The 23947-nt window shown below is 36.4% G+C and overlaps 1 protein-coding gene across 1 annotated transcript in view; it reads right to left on the bottom strand.

Annotated features, from left to right (window-relative positions):
- Positions 1 to 23947, bottom strand: part of AFG2A (AFG2 AAA ATPase homolog A) — a 328145-nt gene that overhangs the window by 198145 nt on the left and 106053 nt on the right. The window contains exon 14 of the mRNA XM_068543404.1: positions 21679 to 21805. Within this exon, the coding sequence (XP_068399505.1) occupies positions 21679 to 21805 (127 nt within the window). The remainder of the gene's footprint in view (positions 1 to 21678; positions 21806 to 23947) is intronic.

Here is a 23947-nt window from a genome sequence, read left to right as displayed (position 1 = left end):
AAAATTAAAATAGAAGCAGTAGATCCTACACACAGGAAACATTTCAGGTGAGCATCACCATCTTGTGTCCAAAAAGAGTAATTGCAATACCAAATTTATTGTCAAATAGAGAACACAGATGATGACAGAGACCAGCGAGTATGAGATCTAAAATCCATTTTTCCAAATTTACTCTGATGTATACGCCAATACATTATGGCATACAAAGTCTACATTGTTCATGTTTGATGATTATAGTATTTCAAAATTTACCTGTATTTCAAATTAGATGGCCTATATCTTAGGAAAAGAACTGAGTTTTCTTATATTATATGCCCCTGTCTGATACTTTTGCACACCCCTTCCAAACACAGAAACACACAAGCTGAATATAATGCCAGACAAAAAAATGGAATATTACTGTTAATACTCTCTATGCACTTTAAAAGTAATCACCAAATTAGCTCTTCTATTAATGATTTTAAAATATTCAATAAATGGCTTCAGATTTAGTTCTTGGCTACACTTAACATTAGTTCCCTAATATGAGATTCTATAAGCATTAATAATCCAAGTGAAGAAGATTTTTCAACTTTCAAAGTAACTCAATTTTAAGTAATCATATAGACATTTCTGTTTTAAGTAAAAATTATATATACATTAATAGAAGCTTTTAAAAAGAGCATACAAAATATACCAAAATATTACAGGCTGAACAGACAACGGTGAAAAGAGAAAATATGGAGCTCAACAAGTTTTCCTTTTTGAAAGAATAGTAAATTTTCAGGGAAGAAGTTAAAGTGTTCTTCAACTGTCAACTAAGTTCCCTATTACACAACAGCACCTTTAAGGCTGATTTATGGCTTTTCCCCCCTTTTTCTGACAATCAAGTGGTTAAAAAGAAAAGTCACTTTTGTACCTGGATGATATTTGCTTACTTTATAACCTGTATGAAGAAAGGAACTTTTCAATAACAAGAAAGTTTGAAAAGGTGATACCTGAAAAAACTTTTTTAAAAAAGACAAATAAAACCCAAAAAACCAAAAGAGAAACCTCAGACATCTGTTTGGTAAATATCAACCTTTTATGTAGCATTTGTAATCTCTATTACTATCTAGCTCTGTTTCACAAAGTAAGAGAATTGTAGAACATTACTGATATATCAGAGATTGTCTAGTACATCTTTGACAGGTACAGAAACAGAGGCCCAGAGAGGCTAAATAATTTCAAAGAATACACAGTTTGACAGCAACAGAGCTAGAGTTAGAAACCAAGATCCCTTCATCTGTGTCTCTCTCATTTCTTTTTCTTTTTTTCCAAATAGGTTCACTCCATTTTATTTTATTGAGATATAATTTACATACCATAAAATATACCCATCTAAAGTGTACACTTCAACGTCTGTAGTACAACCATCAACAGTCTAGTTTTATAGTATTTTCAACATCTGGAAAATTTCCCTCATGCACATTTGTAGTCAACCTTCACTCCCATGCTCAATCAATAATCTGCTTTCTATCTCTATAGGTTTGACTTTTCTAGAAATTTCATACAAATGGAATGATACAATATGTAATCTTTTATATTTTCTTTTACTTAGAGAAACGTCCCTGAATTTCACCCATGTTATTGTGTGTATCAGTTATTCATTCCATTTTTTATTGAAGTACAACTGACTTCCAATATTATATTAGTTTCAGGTGTACAAAACAGTGACTTGATATTTTTACACTTTATGAAATGATTATCACAGTAAGTCTACTTACCATCAGTCACCACACACAGTTATAACAATGTTTATTGACTATATTCCCTATGCTGTACACTACCATCCCCGTGACATATTTATTTTATACCTGGAAGTTTATACCCCTTAATCCCCTTTACCTATTTTGCCCATCCCCTCACTCCCTTCCACTCTGGCAACCACTAGTTTATTCTCTGTATCTATGAGTCTGTTTTGTTAGGTTTGTTCATTTGTTATGCTTTTTAGATTCCACATGTAGATGAAATAACATAGTATTTATGTTTCTCTGTCTGACTTATTTCATTTACCATAATACCCTCTAGGTCCACCCATGTTGTTCCAAACGGCAAGATTACAATTTTTTTTTATGGCTGAGTAATACTCCATTGTGTGTGTGTGTGTGTGTGTGTGTGTGTTTATCACATCTTTATCCACTCATTTATCATTGGGCACTTAGATTGCTTCCTTATCTTGGCTATTGTAAATAATGCTGCAATAAGCACTGGGGTGCATGTATCTTCTTGTATTAGTGTTTTTGTTTCTTGGATAAATCTCCAGAAGTGGAATTTCTGGGTTATATGGTAGTTCTACTTAATCCTCGCTAATACTTTTTAATTTTTGTCTTCTTGAAAACAGCTCTGACAGGTGTAAGGTAATATATCATTGTGGTTTTGATTTGCATTTCCCTGATAATTATGATGTTGAGCATCATTTCATGTGTCTGTTGGCCATCTGTGTGTCCTCTTTGGAAAAATGTGTATTCTCTGCCCATTTTTAAATTGAGCTGTTTATTGATGTTGAGTTGTGTGAGTTCTTTGTACATTTTAGATATTAACCCATTCTTGGATATATTATTTGTAAATATCTTCTCCCACTCAGTAGATGGTGGCCTTTTCATTTTATTGGTAGTTTCTTTCACTGTGCAAAAGCTTTTTATTTTGATGTAGTCCTATTTATTTATTTTTGCTTTTGCTGCCCTTGCCTCAGGAGACAGATCGAAAAAAATATTGCTAAGACCAATGTCAAAGAGCTTCTATGTTTTCTTCTAGGAGTTTTATGGTTTTAGGTCTTATGTTTAATTCTTTAATCTATTTTGAGTTTATCTGCATATGGTATAAGAAAGTAATCCACTTTGAATCTTTCACATGCAGCTGTCCAGTATTCCCAACACCATTTACTGAAAGAGACTGTTTTTTTTCCCCATTGTACATTCTTGACTCCACTGACATAGATTAATTGCCTATATAAGCACGGATTTATTTCTGCGTTCTCTATTTTGTTCCATTGATCTGTATGTCTCTTTCTGTGCCAGTACCATACTGTTTTGATTACTATATTTCTGTAGTACAGTTAGAAATCAAAAAGCATGATGCCTCCTACTTTGTTTTTCTCTCAAGACTGCTTTGGCTATCCTCTGTGGTTCCATACAACTTTTGAGGATTATTTGTTCAAGCTCTATGAAAAATGCCACTGGAACTCTGATAGGGATTGCATTGACTCTGTAGATTGCTTTGGGTAGTACAGACATTTTAACAATATTGATTCTTCCAATCCATAAGCACAGTATATCTTTCCATTTATTTGAGTCATATTTAATTTCCTTTATTAATGTCTTATAACTTTTAGAGTACACGTCTTCACTCCATGGTTAAATTAATTTGTAGGTATTTTATTTTTGATGCAATTGTAAATGGAATTGTTTTCTTAATTTCTCTTTCTGATAGCTTTTTGTTAGTGTATAGAAATGTAACAGGTATTGGTATATTAATTTTGCATCCTACAAATTTACTAAATTCATTTATAGCTTTAATACATTTTTGGCGGAGTCTTTGGGGTTTTCTATATACAATATCATGTCATCTGCAAACGCTGAAAGTTTAACATCTTCCTTTCCAATTTGGATGCTTTTTACTTCCTTTCCTTGAATATTCTCTGGCTAGGACTTCCAATACTATGTTGAATAGATGAGGCAACTGGGCATCCTTCTCTGGTTCCTGATCTTAGAGGAAGACCTTTCAGCTTTTCAATACTGAGTTTGATGTTAGTTCTTGGTGTGTCATATATGGCCTTTATATAGTGAGATATGTTCCCTCTCTACCCACTTTGTTGAGAGCTATTATAACGAATGGATATAGAATTTCGCCAAATGCTTTTTCTGCACCTACTGAGACGATCACATGATTTTATCATGTTTTCCTAATATGGTATACTATTTTGACTGACTTGCAGATACTGAACCATCTTTGCATCCCTGGAATGCATCCCACTTGATCAATGTGTACGTTCCTTTTAATGTGTTGCTGAATTTGGTTTGCCAATATTTTATTCAGAATTTTTGCATTTATGTTCACCATGGATGTTGATCTGTAATGCTCTTTTTTTGTTGTGTCTTTGGTTTTGGTATCAGGGTAATTAATGCTGACCTTGTGGAATGAGTTTAAGAGCATTCCTTCCTCTTCAATTATTCTGGAATACTTTGAGGATACGTATTACCTCTCCTTTAAATGTTTGATAGAATTCACCTGTGAAGCCATCTGATCCTACACTTTTGTTTGTTGGGACTTTTTCAATTAATGATTCAAGTTCTTTACTACTAATCAGTCCATTCAAATTTTCTAATTCTTGCCATCTAAGCCTTTGAAGATTGCATGTTTCTATGAATTTGTCCATTTCCTGTGGGGTGTCCAACTTGTTGTAGTGTAATTGTAGCAATTTTTTATGACTTTTTGTATTTCCATGGTACTAGCTGTAAGTTCTCTTTCATATCTAGTCTTATTTATTTGGGCCCTCTTTCTTTCATAATGATTCTAGCTAAAAGTTTGGGAATTTTATTTTTTCAAAGAAATAGCTCTTGGTTTCACTGATCTTTTCTATTGTTTTTTAAGTCTCTATTTCATTTATTTCTGCTCTGATCTTTATTACTTCCTTCCTTCTACTGACTGTGCACTTTGTCTTTTTCTCGTTCCTTTGGGTGTGAAGATTGTTTGAGATTTTTCGTGTTTCTTGAGGTAGGCTTGTATTGCTATAGACTTGCATCTTAGACTACATTTGCTGAGTCCAACAGATTTTGGAAAGCTGTGTTTCTATTTTCATTTGTCTCAAGGTTACTTTTTCATTTCCTCCTCGATTTCTTCATTGACCCATTTGTTGCTTAGTAGCATGTTGTTCAGTCTCCATGTGTCTATTTTCTCCAGTTTTCCTGTAATTCATTTCTGTTTTCATACTGTTGTGCTCGGAAAAGATGCTTGATATGATTTTAATCTTCTTAAATTTATTCATTTTTTAATTTGTTAACATCTTTATTGGAGTATAACTGCTATAAAATGTTGTTAGTTTCTGCTATATAACAAAGTGAATCAGCTATATGTACACAAAGATCCCCTCCCTCTTGAGCCTGCTTCCCACCCCTCCCTATTCCACCCCTCTAGGTGGTCACAAAGCACCAAGCTGTGATCTCCCTGTGCTATGAAGCTGCGGCCCACTAGCTATCTATTTTACATTTGGCAGTGTATATACGTCAATGCCACTCTCTCACTTCATCCTAGCTTACCCTTCCCCCTTCCCGTGTCCTCAAATCCATTCTCTACGTCTGCATCTTTATTCCTGTCCTGCCCCTAGGTTCATCAGAACCATTTTTTTTTACATTCCATATATATGTGTCACCATACGGTATCTGGTTTTCTCTTTCTGACTTACTTCACTCTGTATGACAGACTCTAGGTCCATCCACCTCACTACAAATAACTCAATTTCGGTTCTTTTTATGGCTGAATAATATTCCATTGTATATATGTGCCACATCATCTTTATCCATTCATCTGTCAGTGGACACATAGGTTGCATCCATGTCCTGGCTATTGTAAATAGTGCTGCAGTGAACACTAGGGTGCATGCATCTTTTGGAATTATGGATTCTCGGGCATATGCCCAATAGTGGGATTGCTGGGTTATATGGTAGTTCTGTTTTTAGTTTTTTAAGGAACCTCCATACTCTTCTCCATGGTGGCTCTATCAATTTATATTCCCACCAACACTGCAAGAGGGTTCCCTTTTCTCCACACCCTCTCCAGCATTTATTCTATGTACGTTTTCTGATGATGGCCATTCTAACTGATGTGAGGGGATACCTCATTGTGGTTTTGGTTTGCATTTCTCTAATGATTAGTGATGTTGAGCATCCTTTCATGTGTTTGTCGGCAATCTGTATATCTGCTTTGGAGAAATGTCTATGTAGGTCTTTTGCCCATTTTTGGATTGGGTTATTTGCTTTTCTGATATTGAGCTGCATCAGCTGCTTGTATATTTTGGAGATTAATCCTTTTTTCGTGGCTTCATTTGCAAATATTTTCTCCCATTTTGAGGGTTGTCTTTTCATCTTGTTTATGCTTTCCTTTGCTGTGCAAAAGCTTTTAAGTTTCATTAGGTCCCCTTTCTTTATTTTTGTTTTTATTTCCATTTCTCCAAGAGGTGGGTCAAAAAGGATCTTGCTGTGATTTATGTCATAGAGTGTTCTGCCTATGTTTTCCTCTAAGAGTTTGATAGTGTCTGGCCTTACATTTAGGTCTTTAATCCATTTTGAGTTTATTTTTGTGTATGGTGTTAGGGAGTGTTCTAATTTCATTCTTCTACATGTAGCTGTCCAGTTTTCCCAGCACCACTTATTGAAGAGGCTGTCTTTTCTCCATTGTATATTCTTGCCTCCTTTGTCAAAGATACGGTGACCACATCTGTGTGGCTTTATCTCTGGGGTTTCTATCCCGTTCCATCAATCTATATTTCTGTTTTTGTGCCAGTACCACACTGTCTTGAACACTGTACCTTTGTAGTATAGTCTGAAGTCAGGGAGCCTGATTCCTCTAGCTCCATTTTTCTTTCTCAAGATTGCTCTGGCTATTCGGGGTCTTTTGTATTTCCATACAAATTGTGAAAATTTTTGTTCTAGTTCTGTGAAAAATGCCATTGGTAGTTTGATAGGGATTGCACTGAATCTGTAGTTTGCTTTGGGTAGTATAGTCATTTTCACAATGTTGATTCTTCCAATCCAAGAACATGGTATATCACTCCATCTGTCTGTATCGTCTTTGACTTCTTTCATCAGTGTCTTATAGCTTTCTGCATACAGGTATTCTGTCTCCTTCAGTAGGTTTTTTCCTAGGTATTTTATTATTTTTGTTGCAGTGGTAAATGGGAGTGTTTCCTTAATTTCTCTTTCAGATTTTTCGTTGTTAGTGTATAGGAATGCAAGAGATTTCTGTGCACTAATTTTGTATGCTGCTACTTTACCAAATTTATTTTCCAGTAGCATCTTTAGGATTCTCTATGTATAGTATCATGTCATCTGCAAACAGTGACAGTTTTACTTCTTCTTTTCCGATTTGGATTCCTTTTATTTCTTATACTTCTCTGATTGTCATGGCCCAAACTTCCAAAACTATGTTGAATAATAGTGGTAAGAGTGGGCAACCTTGTCTTGCTCCTGATCTTAGAGAAAATGGTTTCAGTTTTACACCATTGAGAATGATGTTGGCTGTGGGTTTGTCATATATGGCCTTTATTATGTGAGGTAAGTTCCCTCTATGCCTACTTTCTGGAGAGTTTTTTTTTTATCACAAATGGGTGTTGAATTTTGTTGGAAACTTTTTCTGCATCTACTGAGATGATCAGATGGTTTTTACCTTCAATTTGTTAATATGGTGTATCACATTGATTGAGTTGCGTATATTGAAGAATCCTTCCATTCCTGGGATAAACCCCACTTGATCATGGTGTATGATTCTTTTAATGTGGATCTGTTTGCTAGTATTTTGTTCAGGATTTTTGCATCTATGTTCATCAGTGATACTGGCCTGTAGTTTTCTTTCTTTGTGACATCTTTGTCTGGTTTTGGTATCAGAGTAATGGTGGCCTCGTAGAATGAGTTTGGGAGTGTTCCTCCCTCTGCTATATTTTGGAAGAGTTTGAGAAGGATAGGTGTTAGCTCTTCTCTAAATGTTTGATAGAATTCGCCTGTGAAGCCATCTGGTCCTGGGCTTTTGTTTGTTGGAAGATTTTAAATCACAGTCTCAATTTCAGTGCTTGTGACTGGTCTGTTTATATTTTCTATTTCTTCCTGGTTCAGTCTCAGAAGGTCGTGCTTTTCTAAGAATTTGACCATTTCTTCCAGGTTGTCCATTTTATTGGCATAGAGTTGCTAGTAGTAATCTCTCATGATCCTTTGTATTTCTGCAGTGACAGTTGTCACTTCTCCTTTTTCGTTTCTAATTCTATTGATTTGAGTCTTCTCCCGTTTTTTCTTGATTAGTCTGACTAATGGTTTATCAATTTTGTTTATCTTCTCAAAGAACCACCTTTTAGTTTTATTGATCTCTGCTACTGTTTTCTTCATTTCTTTTTCATTTATTTCTGATCTGATCTTTATGATTTCTTTCCTTCTGCTAACTTTGGGTTCTTTTTATTCTTCTTTCTCTAACTGCTTTGGGTGTAAGGTTAGATTGTTTATTTGAGATATTTCTTGTTTCCTGAGGTAGGATTGTATTGCTATAAACTTCCTTCTTAGAATTGTTTTTGCTGCATCCCATAGGTTTTGGGTCGTCATGTTTTCATTGTCATTTGTTTCTTGGTATTTTTTTAATCCCTCTTTGATATCTTCAGTGATGTCTTGGTTATTTAGTAGCGTATTGTTTAGCCTCCATGTGTTTGTATTTCTTACAGTTTTTTTCCTGTAATTGATATCTAGTCTCATAGCACTGTGGTCTAAAAGATACTTGATACGAATTCAATTTTCTTAAATTTACCAAGGCTTGATTTGTGACCCAAGATATGATCTATCCTGGAGAATGTTCCATGAGCACTTGAGAAGAAAGTGTATTCTGTTGTTTTTGGATGGAATGTTCTATAAATGTCAATTAAGTCCAGCTTGTCTAATGTGTCATTAAAGCTTGTGTTTCCTTACTTATTTTCATTTTGGATGATCTGCCCATTGGTGAAAGTTGGGTGTTATCAAGTCCCCTACTATGATTGTGTTACTGTCGATTTCCCCTTTTATGGCTGTTAGCATTTGCCTTATGTATTGAGGTGCTCCTATGTTGGGTGCATAAATATTTACAAGTGTTATATCTTCTTCTTGGATTGATCCCTTGATCATTATGTTGTGTCCCTCTTTGTCTCTTTTAATAGCCTTTATTTTAAAGCCTATTTTGTCTGATATGAGAATTGGTACTCCAGCTTTCTTTTGATTTCCGTTTGCATGGAATATCTTTTTCCATCCCCTCACTTTCAGTCTGTACATGTCCCTAGGTCTGAAGTGGGTCTCTTGTAGACAGCATATATAAGGGTCTTCTTTTAGTATCCGTTCAGCCAGTCTATGTCTTTTGGTTGGAGCATTTAATCCATTTACATTTAAGGCAGTTATCAATATGTATGTTCCTATTACCATTTTCTTAACCTTTTTGGGTTTGTCTTTGTAGGTCTTTACCTTCTCTTGTGTTTCCTGCCTAGAAAAGGTCTTTTAGCATTTGTTGTAAAGCTGGTTTGGTGGTGCTGAATTCTCTTAACTTTTGCTTGTCTGTAAAGATTTTAATTTCTCTGTCAAATCTGAATGAGATCCTTGCTGGGTAGAGTAATCTTGGTTGGACGTTATTCCCTTTCATCACTTTAAATATGTCCTACCACTCTCTTCTGGCTTGCAGAGAGTTTCTGCTGAAAGATCAGCTGTTAACCTTATGGGGATTGCCTTGTATGTTATTTGTTGCTTTTCCCTTGCTGCTTTTAATATTTTTTCTTTGTATTTAATTTTTGGTAGTTTGATTAATATGTATCTTGGCGTGTTTCTCCTTGGATTTATCCTCTATGGGATTCTCTGCGCTTCCTAGACTTGATTGAGTATTCCCTTTCCCATGTTAGGGAATTTTTCAAGTATAATCTCTTCAAGTATTTTCTCAGACCCTTTCTTTTTCTCTTCTTCTTCTGGGACCCCTACTATTCAAATGTTGGTGTGTTTAATGTTGTCCCAGAGGTCTCTGAGACTGTCCTCAATTCTTTCCATTCTTTTTTCTTTATTCTGCTCTGCGGCAGTTATTTCCACTATTTTATCTTCCAGATCACTTATCCGTTCTTCTGCCTCAGTTATTCTGCTATTGATCCCTTCTAGAGAATTTTTAATTTCATTTATTGTGTCGTTCAGCATTGTTTGTTTGCTCTTTAGTGCTTCTAGGTCCTTGTTAAACGTTTCTTGTATTTTCCCCATTCTATTTCCAAGATTTTGGATCATATTTACTATCATTACTCTGAATTCTTTTTCAGGTAGACTGCCTATTTCCTCTTCATTTGTTTGGTCTGATGGGTTTTTACCTTGCTCCTTCATCTGCTGCGTATTTCTCTGTCTTCTCATTTTGTTTAACTTACTGTGTTTGGGGTCTCCTTTTTGCAGGCCACAGGTTCGTAGTTCCCATCTGTTTTTGGTGTCAGTGGGTGAGGTTGGTTCAGGCTGTAGGCTCAAGGTGTAGGCTTCCTGGTGGAAGGGACTCGTGCATGTGTTCTGGTGGGTGGGGCCAGATCTTGTCTTTCTGGTGGGCAGGGCCATGTCCAGTGGTGAGTTTGGGGTGTCTGTGAACTTAGTATGATTTCAGGCAACCTCTCTGCTAATAGGTGGGGTTGTGTTCCTGTCTTGCTAGTTGTTTGGCATGGCGCATCCAGCACTGGAGCTTGCTGGACATTGGGTGGAGCTGGGTCTTAGTGTTGAGATGGAGATCTTTGGGATAGCTCTTGCCGATTTATATTACATGGATGGGGCTGGGAGGTCTTTGGTGGTCCAGTGTCCTGGACTCGGCTCTCCCAGCTGGGAGGCTCAGGTCTGACACCTGGACGGAGCACCAGGACCCTGTCAGCCACACAGATCAGAAGAAAAGGAAGAACAAAAAGGAAGAAAAAAAATTTTTTTAAGTTAAAAATAAATAAATAAATAAATAAAATAAAATTAATAAAATTTAAAAAAGAAAGAAGGAAGGAAGGAAGGAAGGAAGGAAGGAAGAGAACAACCAAACCAATAAACATATCCACCAATGGTATCAAGCACTAAAAACTAAACTAAGATAAACATACAAATCAGAAACAAATCAGTCGCAGACAGCAAACCCCAAGTCTACAGTTGTTCCCAAAGTCCACTGCCTCCATTTTGGGAACATTGGTTGTCTATTCAAGTATCCACAGATGCAGGGTTTATCAAGTTGACTGTGGGGATTTAATCTGCTGCTCCTGAGGCAGCACAGAAAAATTTCCCTTTCACTTCTTTGTTTGCACAGCTCCTGGGGTTCAGCTTTGGATTTGGCCCTGCCTCTGCGTGTAGGTCGCCCACAGGCATGTGGTCCCACCCAGACAGGAAGGGGTTAAAGCAGCGGCTGATTAGGGCTCTCTTGCTCTCTCAGGCCGGGGAGAAGGAGGGGTACGGTAATCATAATTGGGATGTGGGGTGAGCCTGCAGCGGCAGAGGCTGGCATCACACTGCAACAGCCTGAGGTGTGCCATGTACTCTCCCAGGGAAGTTGTCCCTGGATCTCGGGACCCTGGCGGTGGCGTGCTGCACAGGCTCCTGGGGGTGGGGGTGGGGGGCGGGGGCGTGTGGGTAGTGACCTGTGCTTGCACACAGGATACTTGGTAGCAGCAGCCTTTAGTGCTCCATGCCCGTCTCTGGAGGTCTGAGCTGATAGCCGCAGTTCGTGGCCGTCTGTGGAGCTTGCTTAGGTGGTACTCTGCCTTCTGTGGGCACATGGGGAAGGAATCTCGTCTCCTCACACACCCCGAAACAATGGTCTCTTGCCTCTTTGGCAGGTCCAGACTTTTTCCCGGACTCCCTCCCGGCTAGCTGTGGTGCTAGCCCCCTTCAGGCTGTCTTCATGCAGCCAACCCCAGTCCTCTCCCTGGGGTCTGACCTCCGAAGCCCAAGCCTCAGCTCCCAGCCCACACCTGCCCCGGCGGGCGAGCAGACAAGCCTCTCAGGCTGATGAGTGCTGGTCAGCACCGATCCTCTGCGATGGAATCTTTCTGCTTTGCCTTCTGCACCCCTGTTGCTGCGCTCTCCTCCGCCGCTCCAAAACTTCCTCCCACCCACCCCCCCATCTCTGCCAGTGAAGGGGTTTCCTAGTGTGTGGAAACTTTTCCTCCTTCATAGCTCCCTCCCAGAGGTGCAGGTCCCATCCCTATTCTTTTGTCTCTGTTTTTTTTTTCTTTTGCCCTACCCAGGTACGTGGGGATTTTCTTGCCTTTTGGGAAGTCTGAGGTCTTCTGCCAGCATTCAGTAGGTGTTCGGTAGGAATTGTTCCACATGTAGATGTATTTTTGATGTATTTGTGGGGACGAAGGTGATCTCCACGTCTTACTCCTCCGCCATCTTGAAGGTCACCTTCCTTAAATTTATTAAGACTTGTTTCGTGGTCTAACATGTAATCTATTCTGGAGAATGTTCCATGCACACTTGAATGTGTATTCTGATGTTTTTGATGGAATGTTGTGTATCTGTCAATTAATTTAATATGATTTAATGTGCCATTTAAGGCAACTGTTTCCTTATTGATTTTTCTGTCTGTATGATCTATCTGTTGATGTAAGTGGGGTATTAAAGACCCCTACTATTATTTTATTACCATCAATTTCTCCTTTTATGTCTAGTAATATTTCCTTTCCATATTTAGATGCTCCTATGGTGGGTACATAAATATTTATAAATGTATCTTCTTCTTACATTGACCCTTTTTTCACTTTGTAATGCCCGTCTTTGTCCTTTGTTAGGATCTTTGTTTTAAAGTCTATTTTGTCCGATACGTCTATTGCTACCCCAGCTTTCTCTCTGTTTCCATTTGCATGGCATACCTTCTTTTATCCTTGTAATTTCAGTCTGTGTGTGTCTTTAGATCTGAAGTGAGTCTCCTGTAGGCAGCATAGGGGTGAATCATTTTTTTAAAATTCAGCCACCGTATGTGTTTTGATTGGAGCGTTTAGCCCATCTACATTTAAAGTGAGTGTATGTACTTACTGACATTTTAATTGTTTTCTAGTTGTTTTTGTAGTTCTTCTCTGTATCTGTCTTCTCTTGGTCTCTTGCCTTGTGGTGTGATAATGTTTGATTTCCTTTCTCTTTATTTTTTATGTATCTACTGTAGGGTTCTGATTTGTGGTTACCATGAGGTTCACTTATAACAGCCTATTTATATAGCTATTTGTTTGAAGCTGATAGTCACGTAAGTCAAATTCATTCTAGAAGCACTACATTTTAACTCCCCCCACCATGTTTTATGTTTCTGATGTCATATTTGCAGCTTTTAATTTTGTGTATCTGATAACTACTCACTGTAGTTATAGTTGAATTTACTACTTTTTTCTTTTAACCTTCATACTAGCTTTTTAAGTGGCGGACACACTGCATTTGACATATACTTGCCTTTACCAGTGAGATTTTTTTCTTTTATATATTTTCTTATTTCTAGTTATGACCTTTTGTTTTCTGCTTAAAGAAGACCCTTTAGCATTTCTTGTAAGGCCATTTTAGTGGTGATTAACTCCTTGAGTTTCTGCTTGTCTTCAGAGCTCTTTATTTCTCCTTCACTTGTAAATGGTAACTTTGCTGGGTACAGTATTCTTGGGTTCTAAGTTTTTTCCTCTCAGCACATTTAATATATCACACCACTCCTTTCTGGCCTGCAAAGTGCCTGCTGAAAAATCAGCTGATGGTCTTATGACTATATGTTGACTCTTGAACATCATGGGGGTTAATTTGTGTATAACTTATACTCAGCCCTCAGTATGCATGGTTCCTCCACATCCATGGATTCGACCAAGGACAGACCATATAATTCTGTTGTATTTACTATTAGAAAATATCTGCATGTAAGTGGACCCTTGCAGTTCAAACCTGCATTGTTCAAAGGTCAACTGTAGTTACTTTTCTCTTGCTGCCTTTAAAATGTTCATTATCATTAACTTTTGCCATTTTAGTTACAATGTATCTTGGCATAGATCTCGTTGGATTCATCTTCTTTGGGACTCTGTGCTTCCTGGACCTGAACATCTGTTTCCTTTCCCAGGTTAGGAAACTGTTCATCTTTAGATGGATGATGGCCTGGATTTCCACAGCATCAGGAGACTTTAGAGCAGCAAACAACTAAATTATTTTTGATGCCCAAATAACAGTTAAAAGCCCGAACTCTAGGAGTTTATATTATTCTTTGTTAGGCTATTGCTTACATGGCCCTGTTTAGAAGACTACACTGTTCAATTCATGGTATTTCATGCATTTGTGTTGACTATTAAGGAAGAAATGATCATGTCTTCTTACCCTATAATGCAAATGTTAGTATGCTTGATGTTGTTCCAGAGGTCTCTCAAAGTATCCTCATTTTTAAAAATTCTTTTTCCTTTCTGCTGTTCTGATTGGGTGATTTCCACTATTCTGTATTTCAGATAACTGATCTGTTCTTCTGTATTATCTAATCTGTTGTTGATTCCCTCTAGTGTATTTTTCACTTCAATTAGTGTATTCTTCAGCTCTGGTTGGTTCTTTCTTATATTTTCTAACTCTTTGTTGAAGTTTTCACTGTGTTCCTCCATTCCTGTCCCAAGTTAGTGAGCATCTTTATGACCATTACTTTTAACTCTTTATCAGGTAAATGACTTATCTCTCTTTCATTAGCCCCCCTCCCCAACCCTGCCCGGGGTTGTATCATTTTCTTTCTTTTAGAATATATTCCTGTCTCCTCATTTTGCTTTGACTTTCTGTTTGTTTCTATGAATTAGGTGAAATAGCTACCTCTCCTGGTCTTGAAGGTATCACCTTGTGTAGAAGCATCCCCATCTTGAAAAAATTAATTTCTTTTAGAATTTGTGTATCAAGGACAATATGTATTTTATTATGTTATTACTCTTTCTCTAAAAGAAGATTAAACATACTCCTATTTGCATGGTGACATAACCAAATATTATTTACTATCAAATATATAAACATAGGCTCTTAACTCCTCAAAATTTAAATATCTAGCCTGAAAATCTCAATGATGAAAAACACTACAAAGAGCTTTCAACTCACAATTATAAAAAGCAAAAAAACCAATGCAACTATAAGACTGAGGTGTCATGAATAAATATTTGCTATTTTTTCATATAATAAAAAACTTCATTTCTGTATTTATGGATTTTGGTAAGTCATTCAGTTGGAAAAATAATTATTTAGTCCAAGACAATGTATTTTAAAAGATTAAGTATTAAAAAATGTTCAAGAAGAGATTGAAGGTATTTTAAAGAACAAGAAGTTAATACAGCCTTCCTACTACTATTGGTTTATTTTAAGCTCAGCATGATATTATTGACTTATATATAATTTATCTTCAGAAAATTTATGCAGTAAATATATTTAAACAATCTTTAGAAAAATTTTGTGGCTCATGTGTGAACAGCAGACATTAGAGACTTTAGGAAACTGCTAAAAGCTTACAAGGATAGATCAATGGTCAGTAAACTTTTTCTGCAAAGGTCCAAATGGTAAATAATTTAGGCTTTACAGGCCATAGGTCTCTACTGTAACTACTCTACTACAGTAGTACAAATGCAGTCACAGACAATACATCAAAAATTAGTGTAACTATATACCAATAAAGCTTTATTTATGAGGCCCAAAATTTGAATTTCACATCATTCTCACATGTCACTAAATCATCTTTTTTTCCCAACCATTTAAGTATGTAAAAACCATTCTTAGCTCATGGGATGTAGAAAAACAGTTGATGGGTCAGAGTTGGCTCAGAGGCCATAGTTTGCTGACCCCTGGGACAGACAGTCTTTATCTTAACTTCTAAATGAAATGTGACCCACATATGCATACAACCTCTGACCAAATTCCAACACCCCTTTCCTGAAGCTGAAACCCTTACAGCTGCTACCATAATAGATATAGTGAAAACACTTGGCATTTTAAAAAACAAAAAAGAAACAAACACTCAGCAACAATAATAAAACTACTTCTAACAGTCCTGTAAAATGATGGTAAAGCTGAAATTGGAAGATAACCTTGGAAGCAGTAGCCCAAGTCTGACCACACTGTGGCTCACCTTCTAACACCCTAAGACTCTCCACATCATTTTGATAAATACAAAAGATCAATAAGCATCCCTTCCTTAAATACTCACAGGAAAGTAAAGAATTATGATTCATTTAAACTTTTAATGTTTCTTAGATCAAGCAGCTTGTTTTTTAGTACTGACTTAGCTGAGAACAGCAATAATAGATGAATGGGACCTTTAATTTATAACTAGGAAGGGTGGGGAGGAAAACCATTCACAAACATATTTTTAACCTGTCTGAAGGTATTTTTGGAACACAATTCATTTAAAATTGGAAGCTACATATATTTAGCTTCTCATTTGCTGACATTTCTAAACATGCTAATGTTTTCCATATTACAAAGCAATCAATAAAATCAACTTTTATAGTATTTAAGAAATAAAAATATTGTCATATTTAACCCATCAACCCATCTTCCAGAAAAACTGGAAGGAAAATAATGCCAGTTTATAACTTCCATGAGTTAAACATACTAAGTTAGAAAATAATTCTGAACACTGAATTACTCAAGACCTCTACAAAACTTACAAAAAATCGAGCAATCTATTCCATGGATGGCTTAGAGCAGAATTTTAAAAATTCTACAAATTTACTATTATAAGAAAACCAGGTTTCAGGCTAGAGATAATAATTACAATAGTAATCATTATTGAGAGCCTATTATATACCAAGCATCAGTACTAAAAGTAACCAAAGGGACTACATTTTAAAATATTCATAAAATTAAACAATTTTGAAGCTTGTTTAACACTAGGATAAGAAGACATGATCATTTCTTCCTTAATATTCAACACAAATGCATGAAATACCATGGATTGAACACTATACTCTCCTAAAAGGGGCCATGTAAGCAATAGCCTAACAAAGAATAATATAAACTCCTAGAGTCCAGGCTTTTAACTATTACTTGGGCATCAAAAATAATTTAGTTGTTTGCTGCTCTAAAGTCTCCTGATGCTGTGGAAATCCAGGCCATCATCAACCTAAAGACAATGTAACTACCTGACATCACAATCTCATTAATCTTCATCTGTCCTTCATATCCTGTCATTCTTATGCAAAATGGACTCTTAAGGATACAACTTCTCTTCACTTATCTATAAGCTGAAGGAGGAGGGTAGGGGGGTAAAAGGTCTATGGAGACTTCAGGATACCACTGGAGACCCCAAGCAATCACTTTACTCAGCCTAGTGTGCTACATTACAGCTATTGTGTTTGACATGTAAATATGACATAGCAGGAAGTAGGATAATGTGATTCTTGAGCTATGTGTCTCACTTCCCTTGCTGAAGCCCCCGGAAACTCCACCTTTAGTTCCCCCAGACTATATGAAACTGAAATATTTTCCAAAACAGACACTAAAAATGTACAACATATGGGTCACATAATGATATCAATTTCACTCCTCTGACAGTCCAAGAATTCTCTCCGTTCCAATATACTAACTTAAGGTCATCATGACATAGAGGTTGTGGGTTAACAGGCAAAAGGACTGTAAAGTAAGCTAGCTAATTTACAAGGCCAAACACCTGAATTAAATGTAGCCAAAGTTAGACTAAATGCATTATTTCTTTCACACTAGAACAGTCCTTTTTCTTTCCAGTTTTAAGCCAAAAACAAAATCTCCACCTTTCAGTATCAGCACAGGAAATTTACTTTAATTCTCCTGTTGCCTATTCTCTTCCTACTACCATTTCCTCCAGACAAGACAGGTGGTGAAAACTATGTCTATTCATTTCATAACAGGAAGTTGTTTTTTTTAAAAAAACCATCTCTTAAGACTGCTTTGTTTCTAACGGCACATTCAGGGCACAGTTTGAACACCATGTTCTAGTCACACATGTGCTGAAACTTTTTTTATAGTGCTATTAAACAATACATAAATAATGCTGTATAATAGTTCAGAGAAAAAAATCCAGAAAATATACTTCTGATATAGTTTATACCATCTGAGTAATAACAGAAGTACAGTTAACAAAAAATTCACACTACACATGAATATGGAACTCTACCTGAAATAGAACATGATTAAAATATTTTTTACAAAAATCACTGATTATTTAAAGTAGTGTTTTTTGTACAATTACAGAACATATGCAGAATTTAGACCACGGTTCAATGTACTAAATTCAAAGTTGTACTTGAAAGCATAGCATATCATTTGATGACCCTGAAGGCACTGTTTTACCACTTAAAAATACTTTTTCCATTTACCAATTTTATGTTTCACTGCCAGTCATAATTATATTATTTCATCTATTACAAATTAAACATTATAAATTTTGAAAAATTTGAATAGTAAATTAAAAAGGCCTTTAGATCCCCTGACCTAGAAAATTAAGTCTTTGTATCTAATTACAAACACTTTCAACATCTTAATTTAAATGTGCTCATCCAAGATTAGCTGGTGGATTCCTAATTTTAAAAACTAATCAATGTATGTACATGTGTATATATATATGATGCATGCATATACACAAACATACAAGCATACATATAAATACACATATATATATGTGTGTGTTTGTATATGTTTGCACTTCTCTCTGAAGCCTCCTGAAGCAAAAGTTAATCAGTCAAAAGATGTTACCAGTGTGTAATAATATTGGTACTTAAAACACTTATTTTGGACAAATTAGGCGGTTTGAGAACCAAGGTATTAAAGGTAACATTTTATAAAAGATCAAAAATATGACTAGAATTTTGGCAAGATATTTTCCAAACTTTAATTTCTCAAACTGTGATATTGGAGACTGTCACTTATGAGTTGATATAATAAAACACAGCATCTGCCTTCTAAGGCAAGTATTATTAGCAAGCAAGAAACATATTAAAAACAATGCAAAAAGAAATGTAAAACAGAACCACTTCCATCCCTTCAATCTCCCACCTTCGGAGACAAGTTCTGCCTAAAATCCAGTTAATCATTTTCTCCAAGAGAGCCAAGATATCCACAGACTAAAGTATCCCCAAAAGAATGGAAGTCATCTACCATTATCATTGGGGTTTTGACGTATTCTAAGATGAGGCTGAAAAAAGGTCCAAAACCTTAGAGTGGCCCAAGATAACTTATTATCTCTAGGTTTACATTAAAACTTTCTTGGGGTCTTTTGTATCACGTACAGGTAAAACCTAGGATAAATTTCACCTTACTGCAAAATACAACAGCTGGGGTTCAATCTATGTCTTACAGAGGGAAAAGTAAGCAAAAGAGGTAAGTCAACAACTCTACTGTATTAAATAATAGGCTTACTACGTGTTATACATATAAAGAACATGAAAAATGTATCCTTTAAATAAAGGAGTTTAAATTCATTTATCCTTTTCTATTTTAAGAGAGATTATATGTATAACTTGAAGAAAGATATATCTGGACAAGGCAAGGCAGAGAAATGCTCCATCTGAGAAAAGATAGAATCCACAGAAAAGGACATTTCAAAGGAGCAGGTTTGTAGCCAATCAAATGACTGGCAAAGATAAGTTGGTCTCTGTGAAAGTTGGAAGTTGTTCTTAGTGCCCAGAAGAGAACTCACATAGGGGTTGGGGAAGAAGCTGAAGAGCACTGTGGTAGAAAGAATTCTGCTCAGCCGCAAGATTCTGGTCCTCTGCTAGACACACACCTTCTCCCAGTTATTCCATCAAATGTTGGACTAGATGCTATTGGGAAGGGCTTTTGCAAATGTAATGAAGATCCTGAACCAGCTGACTTGAACGTAGAGAGATTTTCCTTGGTGGGCCTAACTTGATCAGGTGAGACTTCAAAAGAGACTAGGCTTTTTCCAGCAATAGTAATTTAAAGCGTAAGATGGATAAAATATGATGGAGATTCTCCATTGCTGTCTTTGAAGATGGAAGGGACCATGTATGTGGGTCTCTAGGACCTGAGAGTGGCCCCCAGCTGACAATCTAGTAAGGAAATTTAGTCCTTAGGTCTACAGTCACAATAAGTGAATTCTGCCACAATCACGTGAGCTTAGAAGAGGAATATCAGCTCCTGATGAGAACGGTCGGCCAACACCTTGTTGAGTCCCTGAGCAGACAACTCCATCATGCCACACCCAGATTTTGACCTACGTACAGAAACCACTAATAAATGAGTATTGTGTGAAGCTGTTAAATTCGAGGTAATCTGTTACACAGCAAGACAAAATTAATACAAGCACTAAACAAGCTAAATCATACAGCTTGATTTAGAAGAACCCAAGAAGTTTACTATAAGCCCAAAGTCCTACTTCAAGAAATGTGTCTAGGGCTTCCCTGGTGGCACAGTGGTTGAGAGTCCGCCTGCCAATGCAGGGGACACGGGTTCGAGCCCTGGTCTGGGAGGATCCTGCGTGCCGCGGAGCGGCTGGGCCCGTGAGCCACAATTGCTGAGCCTGTGCGTCTGGAGCCTGTGCTCGGCAACGGGAGAGGCCGCGATGGCGAGAGGCCCGCGCACCGCGACGAAGAGTGGCCCCCGCTTGCCGCAACTGGAGAAGGCCCTCGCACAGAAACGAAGACCCAACACAGCCATAAATAAAATAAATTTAAAAAAAAAAAAAAGATGGCTAGCAGGACATCAGAGCCATTTAAAAAAAAAAAAAAAAAAAGAAATGTGTCTAACATCAAAGACATACAATATTAAGAAACCAAAGAAGGTCACTATTAGATTAGACGTTGTAGAGAAAAAAACCTAAGAAATTTTAGAGCTCATTAGCCATGGGGTAACCAGGAGACAAATGTCATAAAAATACAATGTATATTTACCTGGATAAAGATGATTCTTGGATTCATTGAAACCAAAAGGTGGGATTAGGTAATCTTTAAGGTCTCTTTCAGCACTTTCTATAATCCTTGTTAAGACACACACAATTCTATCTTTTTTATAGACATCAGAGATGTCTGGGCACCCACCCAGATCCTACAAATGCTCACAACTTACCTAGCTTCTTGTAAAACACTGCAGCAGAAAGGGCACAATTTAACTTATTAAGGTTCAAAGCTTTCTTACTTGCATTTGACCAAGGGACTTTATCCCACAGCAAAATACCTTCCCACATAAAACCTCCTTTCATATCTTCAAAAAGATGATTTCTTTCAAAATCCCATTGTTAAAACTGAAAGTCTGTATATATGTGCACAGGGAGGGAGGAGCTCATAAGGTCATGGACATGAGGCAATAACAGCAACAAAAAAAAGAGAAACTGGTTCACGCCCTGGGAGTAAATTTTTACTCTCAGTTTAGATCATTAAGTATAAATTAGGCACTTAAAAGTTAAGTAAACTCATTTATTAAAATATGACTTGGGGAAAAGTAGTGGTAGCAATAGCTTGAAAGTGTTAATTTTGCACCTACGTAGCTTAATTTAAGCCTAAGTAACTTCTTAAGAGAAATAAAATCTATTGTCATTTTTATTCTAAATACTCTGAAAGCAACTGATAGGCCAGGACTTCTAGAAAGTTGTTGAAAATAACTCGAGTCTAACTAGTAGTAAACGGCCGAAAGCTTACCTTAATATGAATGAAAATGTTAAAAACTTCTCAAAATAAATCAGATGAAACACAAAAAGAATTCCAGAACTTAAATACTCTAGGGAAATATACTAAGAATTTAATGCAACAATGGGGGAGGGAAAACTCAAGGGGTTACAAAATAGTTTCGTTAATACCAAACATAAGTAATAAAAACATAAACAAAATCTTTTCTCAGTTATCTTCATTTCCTTTAGTTTAATCTTTCAGCATCCTCTAAATGACAAACTAATTAGAAAGTAATTTGACAGAAAAAAAAACCAAAAACCAAAAATCCCCAACATAATCAAACGATCCAGTTGTTGATTTTAAAATGCCCAGACTGCCTTCTTTCTTACCTTGTCTATCCTATCTGGACGGTTAGTAGCTGCCAGGATTGTCACATCCTTTAACTGTTCGATGCCATCCATTTCTGTCAAGAGCTGAGCCAAAACACGATCGGCTACATTCCCAGCACCTGATGAACTGATTTTTTTAAAAAAAGTTTTAAAAATCTGTTTATCTATCCCCAAATACTCTACTATTTTTAAAAGATCATATATTCTATAACAAGAAACATTGTCTTTTTCAAAACATAAAATGCATGCTTCAGAATTCATTACTTGTTGAATTAGATCCAAGAACTAACTATATTAAATCATTTCTTTTCCTCCATCAACAACCATGATTATTTTCTCTCCAATAATGAAATGCTAAGAGTGTCAAATATAAAAGATCTGGGAAGTAAGATATAAGATTATTTTTAAAAGTTCATCAAATACGTAATTATTTAACTTAATCGATATTTACATTTTATATGGCAAATAAACTGACGGGAATTGGGAATAAAAAAATGAATAAGGTACAGACTCATTCTCACATGAACCTTAAAGCCTATGCGAGACAGAAAACTCTTTACAAACCTATAGCAAACGGGATATTTCTGACCTATCTTGATATTTTAAAATATTAAGAATATTTTAGAAACCCATCAGCAAGTAGGGGGTCATCACAATACCCATATCTGGAGAAACAGGGGAAAAAAAAAAACCATTTTATTTTGTTCCTTTTGTTCATGCACCAGGTCAATTACAAAGCTACTCCTGAACAAACTACACCTTAATTTAATTTCATTTCCTTGATCACAAAAAATTACTGAATATTGATTTTTAAGAAGTAAACTCAACAGGTCTTAATAGTGAACAAAACCCTGATATTACACAATCAAGGCCCCACAATAATAGTTCTCATTAGCACTAGCTGGGATTTACTAAGCTCTGTTCAGAATTGGGAAATATATAATAAACATCTAGGTGGACAATTACAGAGTGAAACAGCATTGTAAGTATATTAAACATATAAATTCAATCAGATGCAGTTGAGAGTGGGGGGGGGGGGGAGAAGAGGGAAAGAGGATAGAAGAGACACACCTCATACCTTTGTCCTAGCACCCATGACAGCAAGTACACCTTAGTATAATCATCACATATTTAATAAGGTAATCAGGATTTCTAAATAAAAGAATTTAGATCTCAGTGTGCATTACAAGTTCAAAAACTTGAAACAAAGGAGAGTAGCCTCGAACTCACACTAATCAGACATACATGATGTTGTTACACAAATCATACTGTCAATTAAAGTAAATGGTTGGTCCTTCCAGGTTGTTATATAAATTACACTGTCAATTTATTAAATGGTCCTTCCCAATGTCAAAAAGTTTGGGACCAAGCAAGGAGCATCTGGGAAGCCACTGAGATTTGTCTTGGTTAACATTAATTCCTGCAAGTAACCAATTGGCTGGTGCATGGATTTGCTGATCTCAGTCTACTTAAGATTGAACATTTTGAATAAATAGATTATATATCTTTCCAAAAACACTTCAAAATATAACTTTTCCAAATGTTAGATAGGAACATTGCTAGCAAAAGCTCTATGGGCTCCTTCATGATGACTACAAGCAGGTAAGTATTTAAGGATGCCAACAGATTACATCCAAGGCCTTTAATTGTATCTACTTTGCTAATTAGTTGTGATCCTACACTACAAGGGGCAAAGGAAGGTCACACGAACAGGTCTTGGGAGAGTCAATGTGGGCTGTCCAGAGGTGATGGCTTCTAACCTATGACCTGAAAAATGAGTGGGGGCCAGACCAGCAAAGAAAAAGATAGGGAAGAGAGAGAATACAGAACACTGAAAATGGAAAACAGTTCAGAGTAGCACAGCATAGCAGTAATGTAAAAATGTAAACTATTAGCAGAGAAAGATAAACCAAGGCTGGATGACAAAGGCTTTATTATCCAAATTACCAAATTACTAAGTTTGGATTTTGTCCTAAAGTTGATGGGAAGTTTCAAGTAGAGACATGACAAGATCAGATTTATGTTTTTGAGGACTACAGCAGCTATAATATAGAAAACAGATCACAAAAGGGCAGTTTTGGTATGTTTTCCAGTCCAGTATATAAGAATCTTAGAAGGCTCTACTTCCTCCTAATAACAAGTAAAAAGCTCTATAAACTGAAAAATTAACAATTCTTTTTAGATCCCTCAGAAATGTGAGATCACAGGTACCTTAATCCGTTCAGGCTGCTATAACAAAATACCACAGACTAGGTGATTTATAAACAAC

This window comes from Eschrichtius robustus, chromosome 4 (assembly GCF_028021215.1).
Source record: "Eschrichtius robustus isolate mEscRob2 chromosome 4, mEscRob2.pri, whole genome shotgun sequence".
Classification (NCBI taxonomy): Eukaryota; Metazoa; Chordata; class Mammalia; order Artiodactyla; family Eschrichtiidae; genus Eschrichtius; species Eschrichtius robustus.
This window is presented reverse-complemented; position numbering and strand designations above follow the sequence as displayed.